This window comes from Pipistrellus kuhlii, unplaced genomic scaffold, assembly GCF_014108245.1.
Source record: "Pipistrellus kuhlii isolate mPipKuh1 unplaced genomic scaffold, mPipKuh1.p scaffold_m20_p_5, whole genome shotgun sequence".
Classification (NCBI taxonomy): domain Eukaryota; kingdom Metazoa; phylum Chordata; class Mammalia; order Chiroptera; family Vespertilionidae; genus Pipistrellus; species Pipistrellus kuhlii.
The window spans coordinates 70,879,552-70,898,412 of NW_023425551.1; the positions used below are offsets into that span (position 1 = coordinate 70,879,552).

The 18,861-nt window shown below is 38.8% G+C and overlaps 1 protein-coding gene across 4 annotated transcripts in view; it reads left to right on the forward strand.

Moving 5' to 3' along the window:
- LOC118705039 (24-hydroxycholesterol 7-alpha-hydroxylase) overlaps nt 1–18,861 on the forward strand; it is a 101,834-nt gene that overhangs the window by 28,182 nt on the left and 54,791 nt on the right. For 2 of the 4 annotated variants that reach the window (XM_036413197.2, XM_036413198.2), the window contains exons 1-5: nt 36–565; nt 11,818–11,953; nt 14,106–14,280; nt 16,401–16,550; nt 17,440–17,533. In XM_036413197.2, the coding sequence (XP_036269090.1) occupies nt 389–565; nt 11,818–11,953; nt 14,106–14,280; nt 16,401–16,550; nt 17,440–17,533 (732 nt within the window). In that variant the 5' untranslated portion in view covers nt 36–388. Of the gene's footprint in view, nt 1–35; nt 566–11,817; nt 11,954–14,105; nt 14,281–16,400; nt 16,551–17,439; nt 17,534–18,861 lie in introns of those variants that run through there. The other 2 variants (XM_036413196.2, XM_045573318.1) reach the window with 1 other exon arrangement.

The following is an 18,861-nucleotide window of genomic DNA, read 5'->3' on the forward strand; positions in this document are numbered from 1 at the left end:
GCCGCGTTCTCTGATTGGCCGCAATCTCGCGCTCGCTGAGCCCTCTGTATCCATGGCAACAACGCATGTTTGTGGGTGTTTTTTTTTTTTTTCTCCCCCTTTGACTCTCGGAACCCGCCCTCCGACCTCGGTCCAGCCTCAGCACCACAGACCGGTTGGCTAAGATCTGAAAGAGAAGTGGGAGGGAGCGATGATGCAAAAGTCATCTAAAAATTGGGGCGGGGAAAGGAGACTACACTTGGAAAAGCGAATAAAGCTGCCAAAGTTGCATCAAGGAAACATTGCGAGGTCCAGTCCGGTGGATGCTCCCGATTCCCAGAGGGAAGGAACAAGTGCCAAGGCAGGAGGACTTTTCCTTCTCTGATTCTGGAAGGTGCCAGACAAAAACATGGAACTAATTTTCCCGTCAGTAATTATAATCCTAGGATGCGTCGCTCTTCTGTTATTCCTCCGGTGGAAGAACTTGAGCGGTCCCCCGTGCATCGGAGGCTGGATTCCTTGGATTGGAGCTGCATTTGAGTTTGGGAAAGCCCCTCTGGAATTTATAGAGAAAGCAAGAATCAAGGTAAGAGGCCTTAGCAGGTAGGGTTACCAGGGAAGGTAATGTTTACTTTTTTTAGTTTTTATTTCATTGGATCTCAAATTCAATGTTAGAACTCGGGGAACATATCTGCTGCCTTCAATTAAACGATCTAGTCATTTATGAATTCCTCAATGAATAGCTATGTCTTATGCATAGTTTTAAAAAACTAAATGGATTTTTATCAGTTATGAAGTACAGTGCAGCTTGCAACTAACTGCCTTTTGGGAAGCAGACATTATGAGTGCTAATAACTTCATCATAAAAAAAATTCTTTGTGTACACATTAAGTAAATGCTGCAGTAATTGGGGAAGACAGGTATAAGTTCAGTTTATGAAAACGCATAGTAAATTAGTATCCAAATAGGAGTCAACACCAGTTCATTGTAAAAAAAAAAAAAATTGTTTACAAACTTGGTCTTTGCAAATTTTGCTGGCCTTGTATTTTCCACTGGTGTTATTACTTAATGATGATGAAATCCATTTTCATCGGGTACTAAGATTAGTAATGGTTGTTTTTGTACTTTTTCAAATATAGTGACTCTTGCAAAAAGAGTTTATAGAATATTGCCAATTTTTTTTATTTATCTCAACCAGTGCTTCACTGAATATTCTGGGATGGATATATATATTAGAGGCCCATACACGAAATTCAGGGGCGAGGGGGTGTCGCTCAGCTCAGCCTGCACCCTCTTCAATCTTGGGATCCCTTTCACAATCCAGGACTGTTGGCTTCCCAACTGCTCACCTGCCTGCCTTCCTGATTGCCCCTAACCTCTTCTTCCTATCAGCCTGATCACCCCTAACCACTGCCCTGCCAGCCTGATTGATGTCTAACTGCCCCTCTGCCAGCCTGTTTGCCCCCAACTTCCCTCCTCTGCTAGCCTGGTCACCCCTAACTGACCTCCCCTGCTGGCCATCTTGTGTCCACATGGGGGCAGGATCTTTGACCACATGAGGGCAGCTATCTTGATCTTGTGTGTTGGAGTGAAGATCAATCTGCATATTACTCTTTTATTAGATAGGATAGAGGCCTGGTGCATGGGTGAGGGCCAGTTGGTTTGCCCTGAAGGATGTCCCAGATCAGGGTGGGGGTTCCCTTGGGGCATCGGGCAGCCTGGGTGAGGGACCTATGGTGTTTGCAGGTCGGCCATGTCCCCCCAGCGACCCAAGCGGAGGCCCTGGTGTCTGGGATATATTTATCTTCTACAATTGAAACTGTGGCCTGGAGCGAAGCCAAGCCTTCTGCTCGCTCCAGGAGGACAGCTATTTCTGTTGGGTTTATTCACCTTCTATAATTGAAACTTTGTAGCCTGGAGTGGAAGCCTAGGCCAGAGCAGGTGGAAAGCTTGGCTTCCTCCATAGCTGTGGGCAACCCTAGCCTACTCTCTCCAGCTCCATAGCTGTTGCCATTTTTCTTGGGATTTATCTTCTATAATTTAAACTTTGTACCCTTGAGTGAAGGCCTGGGCCGGCCAGGGTGTGTGGAAAGCTTGGCTTCCTCCATTGCCGGGGAAACCCAAGCTTCCCTCGTGCTCTCTGTTGTGGCTGCCATCTTGGTTGGGGTTAATTTGCATACTTACTCTGATAGGCTGGTGGGCATGGCTTGTGGGTATAGTGGAGTGGTGGTTAATTTGCATATTACTCTTTTATTAGGTAGGGTGTGTGTATATATATATATATATATATATATATATATACATATACATACACACACACACACACATATAGTGTGTGTGTGTTGCTTCTTGCACTTAGCTGATTATTTCCTCAGAATAAATTCCTAAAAATGGAAGTGCCCAAAGAACATAACATTTACATTGCTTATGTTACCATTTTACCCTTCCAAAATGACTTAACAGTATGTGCAATTTCTTTTCTTTTGAGTGTAGGTAGGGGATTGTCTAGCTCCTCATATCCTGGCCCACACAAGGAACCATAATTCTTGCTAGTCTAATAGAAGCAAAACAGTATCTTTTTAAAAAATATATATTTTATTGATTTTTTTTCAGAGAGGAAGGGAGAGGGATAGAGAATTAGAAATATTGATGAGAGGTAAACATAAATCAGCTGCCTCCTGAATGCCCCCCACTGGGGATGTGCCCACAACCAAGGTACATGCCCTTGACTGGAATCCAACCGGGGACCCTTCAGTCCATAGACTGATGCTCTATCCACTGTGCCAAACTGGTTAGGACCAAAACAGTATCTTTATCTTTTTTTTTTTTTTTAATATATTTTATTGATTTTTTACAGAGAGGAAAGGAGAGGGATAGAGAGTTAGAAACATCAATGCGAGAGAATCATTGACCAGCTGCCTCTTGCACACCTCCTACTGGGGATGTGCCTGCGACCCAGGTACATGCCCTTGACCGGAATCGAACCCAGAACCTTTCAGTCCATAGGCTGACGCTCTATCCACTGAGCCAAACCGGTTTCAGCCAAAACAGTATCTTTAAAATAAATTTTCCTTTATCTCCTGCTGGAGGTCCGGTGCACATAATTTGTGCACAGGTAGGGTCCCTAGGCCTGGCTGGTGATCAGGGTCAATTGCCAGTCAGGGCCTCTCTCCACCACCCCGTGGTGGTCAGTGCATATCATAGTGAGAGATCGAACTTCCAGTCTCCTGGTCGAACTGCCATGGATACGCTCTACATATTAGCCTTTTATATATTTACTAGATACCCAGTGCACAAAATACATGCACGGGGGAGGGAGGTATCTCACAGCCCAGCTTGCACCCTCTCCACTCTGGGACCCCTCTAGTGATGTCCAACTGTCCTCTCACAATCCAAGACTGCTGGCTCCCAACTGCTCACCTGCCTGCCTTCCTGATTGCTCCTAACCACTTCTGCCTGCCAGCCTGATCACCCCCTAACCACTCCCATGCCAGCCTGATTGATATATAACTGCTCCCCTGCCAGCCTGTTTGCCCCAACTTCCCTCCTCTGCTGGCCTGGTCACCCCTAACTGCCCTCCCCTGAAGGCTTTATCACCCCCAACTACCCTCCCTTGTAGGCCTGGTGCCTCCCAACTGCCCTCTCCTGCTTGCCCTGATTGCCCACAACTGTCCTCCCTTCCAGGACTGGTCCCTCCCAACTGCCCTCTCCTGCTGGCCATCTTGTGTTTATATAGGGGTAGGATCTTTGACCACATGGGGGCAGCCATATTGTGTGTTGGAGTGATGGGCAACCTGCATATTACTCTTTTATTAGATAGGATAGAGGCCTGGTGCACTGGGCCACCTGGTTTGCCCTGAAAGATGTTCTGGATCAGGGTGGGGATTCCCTTGGGGTATGGAACAGCCTGGGCGAGGGGCCTATGGTGGTTTTTAGGCCAGCCATGCCCCTGGCGACAAAACAGAGGCCCTGTTATCTGGAATTTATTTACCTTCTACAACTGAAACTTTGTAGCCTGGAGCAGAGCCAAGCCTGCTGCTCACTCCATGGCTGGCAGCCATTTCTATTGGGACATATGTACCTTCTAAAATTGAAACTTTATAGCCTTAAGCAGAGGCCTGTGTCAGCCAGGGTATGCAGAAAGCTTTGCTTCCTTTGTTGCCGGGGAGGGGGGCGGGGGGTAACCCCAGCCTGCTCTCTCCAGCTCCCTGGCTGCTGCCATTTCTGTTTGGATTTGTTTACCTTCTATAATTGAAACTTTGTAGCTTTGAGTGGAGGCCTAGGCTGGCAAGAGCAGGAGGAAAGCATGGCTTCTTCCATTGCCTGGGAAACCCAAGCCTCCCTCCTGTTCTCTGTGGCTGTAGCCATCTTGGTTGGGTTTATTTGCATACTCACTCTAATTGGCTGGTGGGCATAGCTTGTTGGTATAGTGGAATGATGGTTAATTTGCATATTACTCTTTTATTAGGTAAGATTATATATTTACATATATATTGCCTTTGTTAGGAGTATGATTTTGATAATATTTAGGGAATGTTTTTAGAAGCTTGTTTGAAAAGGTCAATCAAGGTCACAAAGATTATTTTATTTTCTTCTAAGAAGTTTTTAGTTTTGCATTTTTCATTTGGGGCTATAATCAACTTTGTATTAATTTTTGTGTGTGTGGTATAAGTAAGGGGTGAGGTTCATTTCCCCCCCTCATCTGGATGTCCAATTTTTCCAGTATCATTCTTGAAGGAATTTCCTCTTGGCATTGCCTTTGTGGCTTTCCATAAATTAGTTGATTGTATGTGCGTAGTTCTATTTCTAGCTTTTCTATCCTATTCCATTGTTCTATCCTATTCCATTGACCACTCCTTTATGAACATCAAATTGTCTTAAATACTATGTTTTTATAGTAAGTCTTTAAATCAGGTAGTGAAATTTCTGTACATATTTTTTAATAATTGCTTTGACATTCAAGATTTAAATTTGAATATAAATTTTAAAATTTGCTTGAAAATTCCTGTTATAAAGACTGCTGGAGTTATGATTGGAAGTTTGGTAAATCTGTAGAAAAACTAGGGGAGAATAGACTTTTTAACAATATTAATTGTTCTGGTCTATGAATGCTGTGTATCTCTCAATTTAGCTACTTAATTTCTTTCAGAAATAACATATAGTTTTTACAATGAGGGCTTGCCTGTGGTTATTAATTATTTTCTTGTGAATTTTATATTTTTGAGGCTATCCTATATAATAAAAGCCTAATATGCTAATTGTCTAGTTGACCAATCAGCCATTCAACCAATCAAAGCATAATATGCTAATGATATGCTAAGGCCACTCAACCACTCGCTATGATGTGCACTGACCACCAGGGGCAGACAGTTGATTAGTCGACCAGTTCCTATGTCATGTATTGACCACTAGGGGGCAGACGCTTGGACCTGTAGTTTAGCTTGCTCCTGGGATCTGGCCTATTGGGATTGAGTGAGATGGGTTGGACATGCCCTGGAGTACTCCCACAGCCCTTTCCCAGCTGGCCAACCTCCCACATCCCTTCCTGACCCCAGTGGGGTCACTCCCCCTGCCTGTGCCCATTTGCAATCTGGGACCTCTTGGGGGATATCAGAGAGCTGATTTTGGCCTGACCCTACAGGCCAGGCTGAGAGGTCCCACTGGTGTATAAAATTGTGCACTGGGCCTCTAGTTATAGATAAAATTGTTTTCACTTAAGCTTTCTAATTGTATCCTGCTAGCACATAAAAAATGCAGGGTTTGTTTTTTTTTTGTATATTAACTTGTATCCTATGACCTTGCTAAATTTACTTATTAGTTCCAGTAGGTTTTTTTGGTTTTGGTTTTTGTTTTTTTAATAAAATTCATAGGAGGTTTTATACATAAACAATGTGTCCTGCAAAGAGATAAATTTATTTTCTTCCCCCATCATGATGTTCATGTCTTCTATTTCTTTTCTTTTTTTTTTTTTTGCATTATTACAATCGGTAGGTGCTCTAATATATTGTGGAATAAAAGTGATGAGAATAGACAAGCTTGTCTTTTTCCCAATTTTAGGTTAAATGTTCAACATTTTACCATTAAATATTATGTTAACTATCAATTTTCCAAAGGTGCCTATTTCAGTTCTGACCATCAGCCCATACCCAGAATTCACCAGAGAAATAAATAGTGAACTATTGTTTTTTTCACTTCTGTACAATTCTCTCCTCTGTGAAGTTTTAGCCCGTTTAGTTTTTATTGTATTCCCAGTTCTCTAATGCTTTTAAAAATATGACCTTTGGAATTTATTCACCTTTTTAAAATTAGCAGTAAGAACCTTGGCTCACCTGGTTTTACCACATCCTACACAGAAATAAAACCTGCAAAGTAGTATTCCCTGAAACATAGTTCACTTTAGCAGTCACTGACTCATGGACATGTTTTCCCCCCTCTTATTTTGTTATTATAAAAAAATGTAGCAATAAATGTCATTTCTGTGTATGGTATATCTATAAATTATCAGATTGAAAGTGTAAATAAGGAAAGCTTTTGAGTGTTTTGAGCAGAGGAGTAATATGATCTGATTTAAACTTTAAAGGATCGCTTTGGCAGCTCTGTTAAAAACAGGGACCTAAGGATAAAAGAAGAAAAACAATTTGAAAGTTATTTAATTTAAGCTGAAGGTCATGGTGGTTTTGGCAATGGGCATAGCAGTGGCAGTTTGAAAACAGCTGGGTACATTTTGAAGGTGGAAGCAACAAGATTTACTGGTTATTGAATGTGGTGTGTAAGAGCATGAAAAGGGCAAAGGTGACTTCAAAGAGTTTAACTTCAGAAACTAGACAGTAGATTGCCATCAAATGAGACGGACAAGATTGCAAGACCTCATTGGAAGGAAAGTTCAGCTTTAGATCTGTAGAAGTTTGGGATTTTGACATCCAAGTGGAGATGTTGAGATAAGCAGTTGAATAAATGAATTTGGAGTTAGGTAAAGAGGTCCAATAATGCTTAGGTTTAATCTTTTTGGCCTGTCTCCCATGGCTGTCATTCCCTTGCAATTGTTTTCATCTTTATTTCTATTTTCCATTTTGCATTTCTCACATTTCTATACTTTCTTTTCCTTAGGCCTTTTTGTGTGGGGTGTATAGCCTCACTTGTACTTAATGTAATTGTTTTCTTTTATTCAGAAATGTCTTTATTGTGTCTTTCTTTCCTGACTTCCTTTATTTTCTAATTTTCCTCTTTTGTCTGGCTATTTTTCCCCCCCTGGTTTCTTATTTTAAGGATAAGAGGCACCCATGCTTTATTTTCTTTGCAACTACAATTATTAGGTTGATTTTTACAAATCACAACAATAAATTTGTATTTCAATTCTCATGTACTCGTTAGCAAAATACGTTAGTGGGCTTTTTTTTTTTTAATCAGGTTATTCTTTTCTTTCTTATAGTGCTGAATTTTTCCCTTTTGTTTAACCATGTTTTCAAAAGTTGAGTTGTCTTTGACTAGCTATCAACAAGAGGTTTTGGTTGGAAGTAGTTGCTTTCCAAGTTTCCCAGCTTAAGTTTTCTATCCTCTTGCTACAGTGAAAACATAGTGCCTCCTCACAAGCATGACCTAAGGCTCCTGCCTTTCAGGGCCTGCCCTTCCACACTTGAACTCTCACTTCATTTCTCCCACAGCTGCTGCTGCTCAGAGACAGGACTCTTGTCTTCTCAGGTGCCTCTTCACGTTTAGAAGTCGCTGCTTCTGGAACCCACTGAATAGCTTGTGTGTGATCCTTTGCTAGTTCGCTCAGTATCCATGGCCTGCTTATTTTAGCCCATCTATCACAGAGTGGTTCCAGCTCTGAGTTTTGCCTTCTCCTATCCTTGAGTGTTTATTTCTGAGCTTTTCAGTATTGAACTCTCTGGACATTCCTCATTTCTCCCTCCTATACTGTTAGAGCTTCCACAGCCCATTCTGCTGGTTTCGTGTGTGGTGGCTTTTGTAGTTTGTAGATTTCCTTCTTATTGTTTAGCTGAGTCTGTTGTTTGTGCATATGTTTGTTTCATTCTCCTTTTGGCTTTGTGTAGTTTCCAGGAAAGAAGTGGAAAACATCAGAAGTTGCCACAATTTTGCTATCAAAATTAGAAGTCCATTTTCTTCTTTTAAATATAGTGGTGTTTTGTTTTGTCTTCCATATAGATTTATATTATAAAGGCATAAACATGTCTAGTTTCATAACCCCACAAATAGCTTTGGCCACACTATTTTCTTTATATTAGTGTTTATGCTCCTTCCACAATACATACTCCTGGTTGGGTTGAGGTAGTGAGAGTGTATTTTTTTTTTAAACCCATTATGCTTTTCTTTTTTCTTTTAGTCCTGTTTATTTACTTCAAAGTAACTTTTTCAAAAAATAATTTTTAATTTTGCATTTCATCCTCCTATTATATATAGGTTACATTTTACATAGGTGAATTAAAAATAATTTTAGATGCCCTGGAGCATTCATCTTTTCTGTGGCAGGGGAATGCATGAAAGGAAATGGGAAGCTAGCTCAAAAGTAAATATTAACATATTTGTTAATGTTAACATATTTGTTAAAGAGGAATATTTAGTATGAAAGTCCACAGTTAAGAGGATGAAAATCAAGCAATAGGCGGAAAGAAAATATTTGCAAGCCACATATCTAACAAAGGATTAGTTATATATATAAAGAACTCTCAACATTCCAGATTAAAGAAAAAACACCACCAACTAATTTAAAAATGGGCAAATGTCAAGAACAGGCAATTTACTGAAGCGGACATACAAATGGCAAATGAGCACATAGAAAAATGTTCAACATCATTAGCAATTAGGGATATGTAAATTAAAACCACAATGGAATATCACAAGACACCTATCAGAATGGCTAAATGAAAAATAAGGACAGCACCCAAATGCTAATAAGGATACAGAGAAGCTGGGTCATTCATACATTGCTGGTGAAAATACAAAATGTCAGATGGTAGAATTGCTGATGGAAATGCTGGTTCATATTCTGGGAACTTATCCTAGAGAAATGAAAACTTGTGTACACACAAAACCTGTACGTGAATGTTCATAGCTACTTTGTTTGTAATGGTCTGAAACTGAAAAGAACACAAACACCCTTCAACAATGTTTAAATTGTGGTACATTCATATCATGAAATTCTACTCAAAATATTAAGGAATGAACTATTGATACATCAATGTGGATGGATCTCAATTGAATTATGCCATGTGGGGGGAAAAGCTAATTCCAAAGTTCCCATAATATATGATTCTATTTCTATAATATTGCTAAAATTCATTACTCTATAGAGTCTATAGAGAGCAGATTAGTAGCTGCCAAGGGTTAAGGGGAAGTTGTGCATGGGAGGGAAATAGGTGTGGCTATAAAAGGGACCTATTTTCTTGATTTTATCAGTGTCAGTAGCTTGGTTATGATACTGTACTATCACTTTGAGAGGTGTTAGCACTAGGAGAAGCAGAGTGATGAGTACATGGGGTCTCTGTTATTTCTTACACCTGCATGATAGTCTACATTATCTCAAACTAAAAAGTTTAACAAAAAAATACAAGCATCGAATCTACACATACTGCATGTGGTTGCCTTTACTTTGTAATACTTAGAGTGTTGACATTGCACAAAAATGAGAACAGAAGGAAGGCAAATAAGACAGAAAAAACTCATTGTCAACAAAATTTATAACATTGATCATGGCCATTTGCACTGTGTGGTCATTTTGCAATAAGTTACTGTAAATATTACTTGTCAGCAGTTATCTCAGCTATTCAGTGTGTTTGAATTTGGCTGTTCTACCCTGTGGCCTGGTGCTAATAGGTGTTACAAAAGGATACATTTCTAATGGAAATGTAAGGATTTTCTTTTGGACAAAATTTTAACAATGAAAATTACTCCTCTTCTAAGTACTGACTAGCAAACAATTGTAGAGAGGGAATTTTGGAAAGGAGTGTAGATGCCAGTGTGGTAGGCAGTTAGACAGCCATGAGCAGAGCAAGGAGGGTGGGCCAGGTAATAAATAGGTCAACAGGGCGCTTAGCAATGGGCAAACCTGAAAAAACAGGACCTTGCCCCCAGGGTAACCTTTCCTCCCCTAGCTTATTACTGGGTCATGGGGTAAGACTCATCTGACTTTTCATCTTTTCATATCTCTGGTCATGTGGTTGGGACCCTCCTCTGATCTTTCTCGCCCTAGCATGTTGCTAAGTCATGTGGGTCAGACCCTTTAGAGGGGGAATGAACAAAGGGTCTGGAGAACAGCCCTTTATGCATTGAGAACAATGAGGTTCTGACTCAAATCAGTTACATCTAGGCCTCAGTTGTGTTTTAGCTCCAGGCCCAGAAAAGCTGCCAAACCAGACAAGTGACCCTATGGCTGGCCTCGGCACCAGCTGCATTGACTAATTACCCCTGCCTTGGCACCAGCCAATCTGCAGAAACCACAAATGGACACAGTGGTGGAAAGCGGATGCTTGTTCTATTGGGATCCTCCCCTGAGACCTCCAGATAAATACCCTCTAGACCAGGGTCCAGTGGGGCTCTCTCTATGGAGCATGCCATGCCTTTCCCTGCCCCTTTTCCTCAGGCACATTTTACTGAGCCTAGTTCTTCTATGGCTCACTTCTTCTTCTACCTCTGTGACTTTGTAAATAAACTCTCTTATAGTCTGTCGTGGCTCTGAATTCTTTCTTAGTCATAACTCCAGATTGCTGAGCCCAAGGTCCAGTCTAACTCCTGTTGCCATTCTTGCTGCTAACATATGGATCGCTAGTGAATCTTCCTGTTTGGTAGCTCCATGATTATTAAGCCTTCAGCTGCCTGATAGTGTTCAACAGTGTATCATATGTCTTTTCATGACATATCTAGAAATGACTGTAATATTGAAGTAGTAATGAGCATAAGTGGTATTCACTGATAAAAGTAAGGGTGGTGGTTCTAACAATGTGTATGTTGGATGAAGTATGGTAATGTCACTGTGGCCACAGGGGAAAGGAAAATAATTATATATTTTTTCCCCTAATAAAGTCATGGACTTTCTGGAATCAAACCCCTCACTAGAGTATGTTTGTGGGTTATTTGGAATGATCTGATAGCAAGGGCAAAACTGATGATGTAGGAGAGAGAAGGAAGAAATGTAGGACAAAAAGAAGGTAAGAGAGCCTAGAAGGGGTGTTGGCATTTTACCTTCCACCTGTTCACCAGAGGGAAGTATGGAGAAAGAGGACAAATGTGTAAACTTTGCAGGATTGGTGGTAAGAAGGAGAGTGCTCTTACTTGATTGTTTCTGTATTCCCAGTGACATACAAAGCAGAATCACTACCTCACAGTGAAGAAGGTTGCGCAAGTTGTACAGGTAAAACAGTCATTTGGAAAGTGAGAAAGTGAACACATTAGAGAACTTTTTAGGATTGCAAGACATTGTTGAAAGACCATGAATTTATAGTAAAAGCAGTCAACAATTTTGTATATTTTTCTTGAACAAAGTTGAACTACAGGTTACTTATAACGTACTGAAACTTGAAAACAATGTTCAAATATTATAATATTTAGTAAAATGTCTAGTAATTTCTTCTAATTATTATTTTGGACTCCAAGAAAGGAAGATGCAGCTAAGTAATTATATGGTCAGAAGGGAGGTTAAGTATTAGAGTTGGCCAAATCAGTCAAAATTTAAAATTAATGACCATATGTAATGATTATAATTTTTTTCTTGACTATAACTTCAGCATTGGGGTTAGTGTGTCTTAAACCTAACCCATGGCCCAGTAACTTTGTTATCAGAAATGCTTACTAATATGATCTGTATTTATGTGTGTTTTTCAGTATGGACCAATATTTACAGTCTTTGCTGTGGGAACTCGAATGACCTTTGTTACTGAAGAAGAGGGCATTGATGTGTTTCTAAAATCCAAAGAAGTAAACTTTGAACTTGCAGTGCAAGATCCTGTCTATCGTACAGGTAAAGAATATTCTCAGTTCATTTGAAATGTCACATTGGAATCCACGAGTAGTTTTAAGTACCAGTTACATCCTTACTCCTATATCAAGAATGACAAAGCTCCATGATTTTATTGTTTAGAGTAGGGATAGAAGGAGAAGAGAGTGTATAATGAGTTTGGTCATTGAAAAACAAAGTATTGGCAGCTTATATTGAGATCAGTTAGATCTCAATTAGACACATGAAAGAGATGAGGTTACCTCACTGATGTTTTCTTTGGAAAATATTTGGAATCTGTATCCTGTTACAGCTCCCATGATGTGGCTAACTGTTCTGCTACTCTGCATACAGTGTTCTTCAGGCTGTAGCTCTTGGCTTGATCACATCTTACTGCTCTGCTCCCTGAAAGTAGAATTCCACTGCTTACTAAGCCCTTTGCTAATGGCATTTCCTGACATAATCCATAGGGCTACTAAGGTAAGTGGTGCCCTTTCTCCAAGTCTCTGTCTGCAGTGACCTCTGGATTGCACTGGTTAGTGTGTTCGCAGGGTCAAGGTCTCCTCTGTTTCTTCCCGGTCACACATGTGCATGCTGCTGAGCCCTTTGTCCTCCCAGGAATGTAGGGCTGATTCATTTGGCATCTGATTCATTTTGCACGGTTGTTGTCACCATGTCTGTGCTGGCTTCTACTGACTATAGCTTTTTTTTCTTTGCTTCTTTCTTAGATTCCTTTTCATGTAGCTTCTCATGCATTTTTTGTTTTTACCATTAAGACAAAAAAAGTTGATTTTAAAAGCTCTCAATGACCAGTACAACGATTATTTTTTCACCTTGCTTTTATGAAAATCACATGTTTAAATTTTATGATATTTAGTATACTTCTAGATATTTTTGAGTATGGAATTTCAGATCAAAGAATATAAATATTTTTAAATTTCTTGATCTATAAAGCCACGTATCCTTAAGAAATATATACCAACCTACTCATCTGTCAGGTACATGAAAGTGATCAAGTTTTTATACCTGTCCCTCCCTTTTTGGTGGCTTTCATGTTTAAATATTTTTAAAAATATTTTATTGATTTTTTTACAGAGAGGAAGGGAGAGATAGAGAGATAGAAACGTCGATGAGAGAGAAACATCGACCAGTTGCCTCTTGTACACCCCCTACCCGGGATATGCCCGCAACCAATGTACATGCCCTTGACCGGAATTGAACCTGGGACCTATCAGTCCACACACCGATGCTCTACCACTGAGCCAAACTGGTTTTGGCATCATGTTTAAATATTTTTATTCAATAGATGAAGTATGTTAATATTTACTTTTGAGTCAGCTTCGAATTTCCTCTCATGTATTCCCCTCCCACAGAGAAGATGAGTGCTTCAGGGTATCTAAAAATTATTTTTAGATTACCTATATAAAATGTAATCTATACATAATAGAATGATGAAATACAAAACTAAAAATTATTTTTTGAAAAGTTACTTTGAAGAAAATAAAATAGGATTAAAGAAAAATATAAAGGAATAGTGCATAAAAACACTAATTATACTCTCACTACCTCAACCACACCAGGAGTGTGTATTGTGGAAGGAACATGAACGCTAATATGAAGGAAACAGTGGGGCAAAAGCAATTCATGGGGTGAGGAAAGGACTTCTGGTGGAAGTAATATTCAAGAAGATGCTTGAAAGAGGAATAGAAATTAGCAGGAGAAACTTAGGTCTTGTAGGTATGCGTGCATGGGGATGAGGGTGAGGTTGGTCCAGTAGAGAATGTTATGAGCAGCTTGAACAGCTCATGAAAAAGCTGGGCTCTATAAAACAGTGTTTTCAATATACCTGAAATGTATATTTAAAGGGGGAAATATCACCAGAGAGTCCAAAAGTTGATAGAAAGCCAATGAAAGGTTTAAGCATGAAAATAACATCACTAGAATTATGTTTCCCAGAGGCCCACTTATAGATTATACCTTAGAGTAAATGACCCTACAGACTTTTACTATCTTACCATATAGGTTGAATCTTTACCTGGTTTTATTGCCAGGAGGTTGTTTTATGTTTTTGGTGAACTTTGGCTATATTCCCTACTGATCAAATCATAGAAGTACTAGTATATTGACTGCTTCAAGGAGTTGTTGCTTCTTTTAAAAATAGTTTTCTTGTTTATAGCATCAATTCCAAAGAATGTCTTTTTAACACTGCATGAAAAACTTTATATCCTGATGAAAGGGAAAATGGGGACTTTCAACCTATGTCATTTTACTGGACAACTAGCTGAAGAATTACAGGAGCAACTGGAGAACTTAGGCACTCATGGGACAAGGGACCTGACCATCTTAGTAAGGTAAATAGACGAACTGGTATTAGTTCATTTTGCTTTTTTGGAATAAAACATTTTAAACCTATACATTGGACTTCAGAGATTATCTGGTGGATCAATAAAGTCTACCTAACTAGGCAATTAAGAGATTATGTTAATATTTTAAATTCTAATTGATGGGCAGGTTTCAGTTGAGTACTCTATTTTTATGGTGAGCAGATAAGTCAACACACTTAATACATGTATAGTAATTTCTTCTTAGTCATGCCATACAATTGTATATGCTCTGTATGGATTTACCTCTTACAATTGTCATGCATCCATCAGATTTTTGATAAAAAATTCAGTGCAATTTGTGATTATTATAACAAGTGGATGTTGAAAGGACAAGGGAGAGGGCAGAATCATCAAACAGAGCAGTGTTTCCCAATGTAGGGCACATGCCCCACAGGGGGGCAATTTGGTTTTTAAGGGGGGCAATTTGATAATGAGTTATTAACAGTGATTTTTTTGCATTTCTTATGGTTCTAAATGCTTCATACTGTTTATAAATATGTATTGACATAGTTATGCAGTTCAGTTCTCTATTATATGTTTTGAAACTTCGCTATTTTTTTATATCACTTCATATTATTATTTTAAAACAATTTCTTAGTGATTTCTTCCTCAGTACTTCAGCTGTCTTTTTGTTCTTTTATTTTTCTCTTTCATGGATGCCACATTCTTTGGAAGTTTGTTTAGGCCAAGTTAATGGCCTTTTAGGAGTTCACTTTTTGAATAATAAGAATCATATGTCATGGGGGAGGGGGTGGAATAAAGAGAGGGTACATCAGGATTTTAGAGATGCTTAGGTGGGGCATGGCCAGAAAATGGTTGGGAACCACTGAAGTAGAGAGTCCAAGAGATGGTATGAGACATGAAAAGTTTACTGAGGTAAAGTCAACAGAGGTCCCCAGATGCCTCCTGGAGGGGAGGTGCTGAAAGGCAGATGAGATAGAAAAAGCAAGTCAGCCACCTTCTGAAGCTTTCTGGCAAATGGAAGTCTGGGCATGGGAACCAGGAGGAAATTTTCTCTTGTACACAGGAGATGTGGGAAATTGAATTAACCTTGGGCATTTTTCCATCTCAGTGGGATACTGGGATGCCAAAGGTGGGATTCAATAGTTCAGAGTCAGGAAACAGAACAACACTTAATGTTTTGTTAGTGGTTAGAAAGAGAGAGAAAGAAAGGAACAAAAACAACTAACCAATCAAACTTTTGGCATGCCCCAAATGTACAACAAAACAGCAAATTCTCAGCTATCTTTGAAACTTTGGAGAAAATAAATAAAAAATGAAATTAACAGTACTCAGTGTTACTAATCTAGGGCATATTAGCAATCATTGATATTATTTTACTTAAGTATGCCACAGTAATAATTCTATTCACTTATGGTAAAACTTTATGATACGTAATATATTTCAATATAGAATGGTTCACATTTGTAGGATCCTGTAGACATTAGGAAATTTGGTGACTAATATCTCCCTTGATTCTTTGATTATTTTTTTCTGTTATCGAAAGGCATGGACTGTATGTTAGTTATTATCTGTTAAATAAATGATTTTTAAAATTGCATTGAATCAATTTATTTCTGTGTGTCTAACATTTGTCAGAATCTAAGAATGCTTGCTTAGAAAGCATTTTAAAATCTTCCGGTAAATAAGACTACAATTTCAGTTACTCTTGTCATTTTTTAAAAATGTTTCTGTTGATTTTAGATAGAGGAAGGGAGAGGGAAAGAGATATAGAAACATCAGTAATGAGAGAGAATCGTTGATTAGCTGCCTCCTACACAACCTCTACTGGGGATCGAGCCCCAAGCCCCAGCATGTGCCCTGACTGGGAATTGAGCCTTGACCTCCTAGTTCATGGGTCAATGCTCAACTGCTGAGACACACCAGCTGGACACCCCTGGTCATCTTGACAACAATTTGCAAATATTAAAACCTGTGAAGGGTAGCTTTCCCCCCAAAAAATCTATCATGTATTATTTTCTACTCCATATATATATATAGCTATTAAATAATGCCCTCTTTTGTATCCTGACTTTATATTCTCCTGGTCATTGGGTCTGACTTTTCGCATGCTTCTCCTTTCATAGGCATCTCCTTTATCCAGTCAGTGTAAATACACTCTTTAAAAAAGGTTTGTTTCCGACAAACAAGAAGAAAATCATGGAGTTCTACCAGCAGTTTCAAACTTATGATGAAGGTTTTGAATATGGAACGCAGATGCCAGAATGTCTTCTAAGGTAGAAGTTGTTTCCCATAATTAATTCATTGACCAAGCTCCTCTCAGCAATTCATGCGCCTCTCATTTCCCTGTTCAAAGTAGATATAACAGTTTAGTGGAAAAGAGATAACTGTTTTTTATGACTGGCTTGTTTTTGAAGGAGGAACAGAAGAGATATGCATGTTTTCTTTTTTAACTTCGAGGAGCAAATCCTTGAAAGGGAAGTAGAGGGAGAGAGAGGAAAAGAAAGAAAAGGAAATGAATGTGAATATTAGAATGAAGTGCAGAATTTATTTGAGTCTTATCCCATTTACAGCTTATAATCACACTCATTGCCACAGTTTGGACCTGCGTTAAACTGTCCAATGTGTCTAGTCTCAGAATCAGACATGGTCATCCTCATTCTCTCTGAGGCAAAAGTAGGTGTGGTTAAATGCATTTCTTAAAGTGACTCAGATAAAAATTTATAAAATGGCTCGAATACAAAGTAGCTCATGATTTTTTATCTCTTGGCAGTTGGTTTATGGTGGTTGATGGTCAAAAAGATTAAAAACACATAGCCAGTTCACTTTACCTGGTTTAATACAGCAATGGGTCCCCATGCTAGCTTTTCATCCTTCTGTAAGTGACAACAGCCAGAGTAAAAGTATTTTACTCTGGGTTTTGTTTTCTTGTTCATTGCCAATCCTATAGGAATTCAAACATATATCTGTAAAAAACACTAAAGTTGTCCCTTTCCATTTTCCTTATGGACTAATAAGTCTGAGGGTAGACCTCTCATGAAATTCTAGCTGAAGATGAAAAATTTGGAGAAATAATTCTCTAGACATCCCCCATTTCATACTGTGACCTATTACTTCTAGAGTGCTTTCAAATTAATTTATACACATTTTTTTTCTCTCACCTAGAAACTGGTCAAAATCCAAACGGTGGTTTCTAGCATTTTTTGAGAAAAACATCCCAGATATAAAAGCAAAAAAATCTGAAAAAGATAATTCCATGGTAAGTAGATCTTATCTTTTTTTCCCCTCCCTAAAATACATGAGATGAAGACAACGAGGCTTTTTAAATCATAGCCACTCTAACTCCCTATTTGAATCAAGACAAATTTTGAACTTTCATTGATGCTCATTCATTGTTTAAGGCTTTGGAACAGAATTCAGTGTGAATAGTCACAAGCAATTTAACTTCATCTTTGTATGTATTGCTTCTGTTTCCCTTGAGAAGTTTCCTGTTTTGATACCCACATTTTTTTTTTTAATGTGGGCTAAGAAGAAAATAAAAGATTCTGTTATGTTCTGCATAAGTGGATTTCAATGGCCTACTTACGCAGAGGACTAAAAGAAGTTTTTTGTTTTTGTTTTTCAAATATTCTACACCCATTTTATTACATTAGAAATATCAAATGTGGTGATTTCATCCATGTGTCTAAATGTATATTAAACGAGTATTTCCATTTACAGAATATCAAAATAATGAAATACATCTGTAGGATTTTTCATGAGAAATAAACTTGGTGTTATAATAGCTTCCATTGTAAGTATGATAGAAACCAGCTCTGAATGAAATTTATACTTAAACTATTTTCAGTCCTGCTAACCCATTGTTACAAAAAACAATAACAATAAGTCACTACTGACGTTTATGGGTTGCATACTCCATGCCAAGGCACAGTGTTACACAGATTCATTTCTCATTTATTTTCCACAACTTTCATACCCAGAAAATTGGGGGTTGTTAAAACCAGAAAGCTGGGGATCAGAATAGTTAGTCACTTTTGAAACATTACATGCCTTAGTAAGTAACGGCAACTGTCTCTCATCATATATTTTCTCTGATAGTGACTTCATAGTTATTTTCTGTATTGTAGGATCTGAAGCAGAACTACTACATATGGTACAAGGCAGCTCTCCAAAACCTAATCCTTGAGAATTATGGGTTGTTCCTCTTAGGGGGCAGTAGAGTAGGCAGCTAAGAGTGTGGGCTCTGAAGCTAGTGCCAAGCTCGCAGGATCTGTATCCCAGCCCATCACCTAGAAGATATATGTCCCTGGCAAAGTCCCCTAACTTAATCGGACTTCAGTTGACTCAAATGTAAAATAGTGAAGATAGTATTTATGTCTTGGAGTCGGGTGAGGATTGAATGGATAAAATACTTGTAAAGCACCTGAAATGGTATTTGCCTTAGCAAGCAATGACTAGACAGTAGCTATATTATTTCTATCACCTACGCCTGAGTTACTTAAGGCTCAAAGTGCACAGGTAATTTAATAAAAATTCTCTAGTGTCTGAATTCATTCCTCATGCTGTTTTTCACAGGGTTTCAGAGAA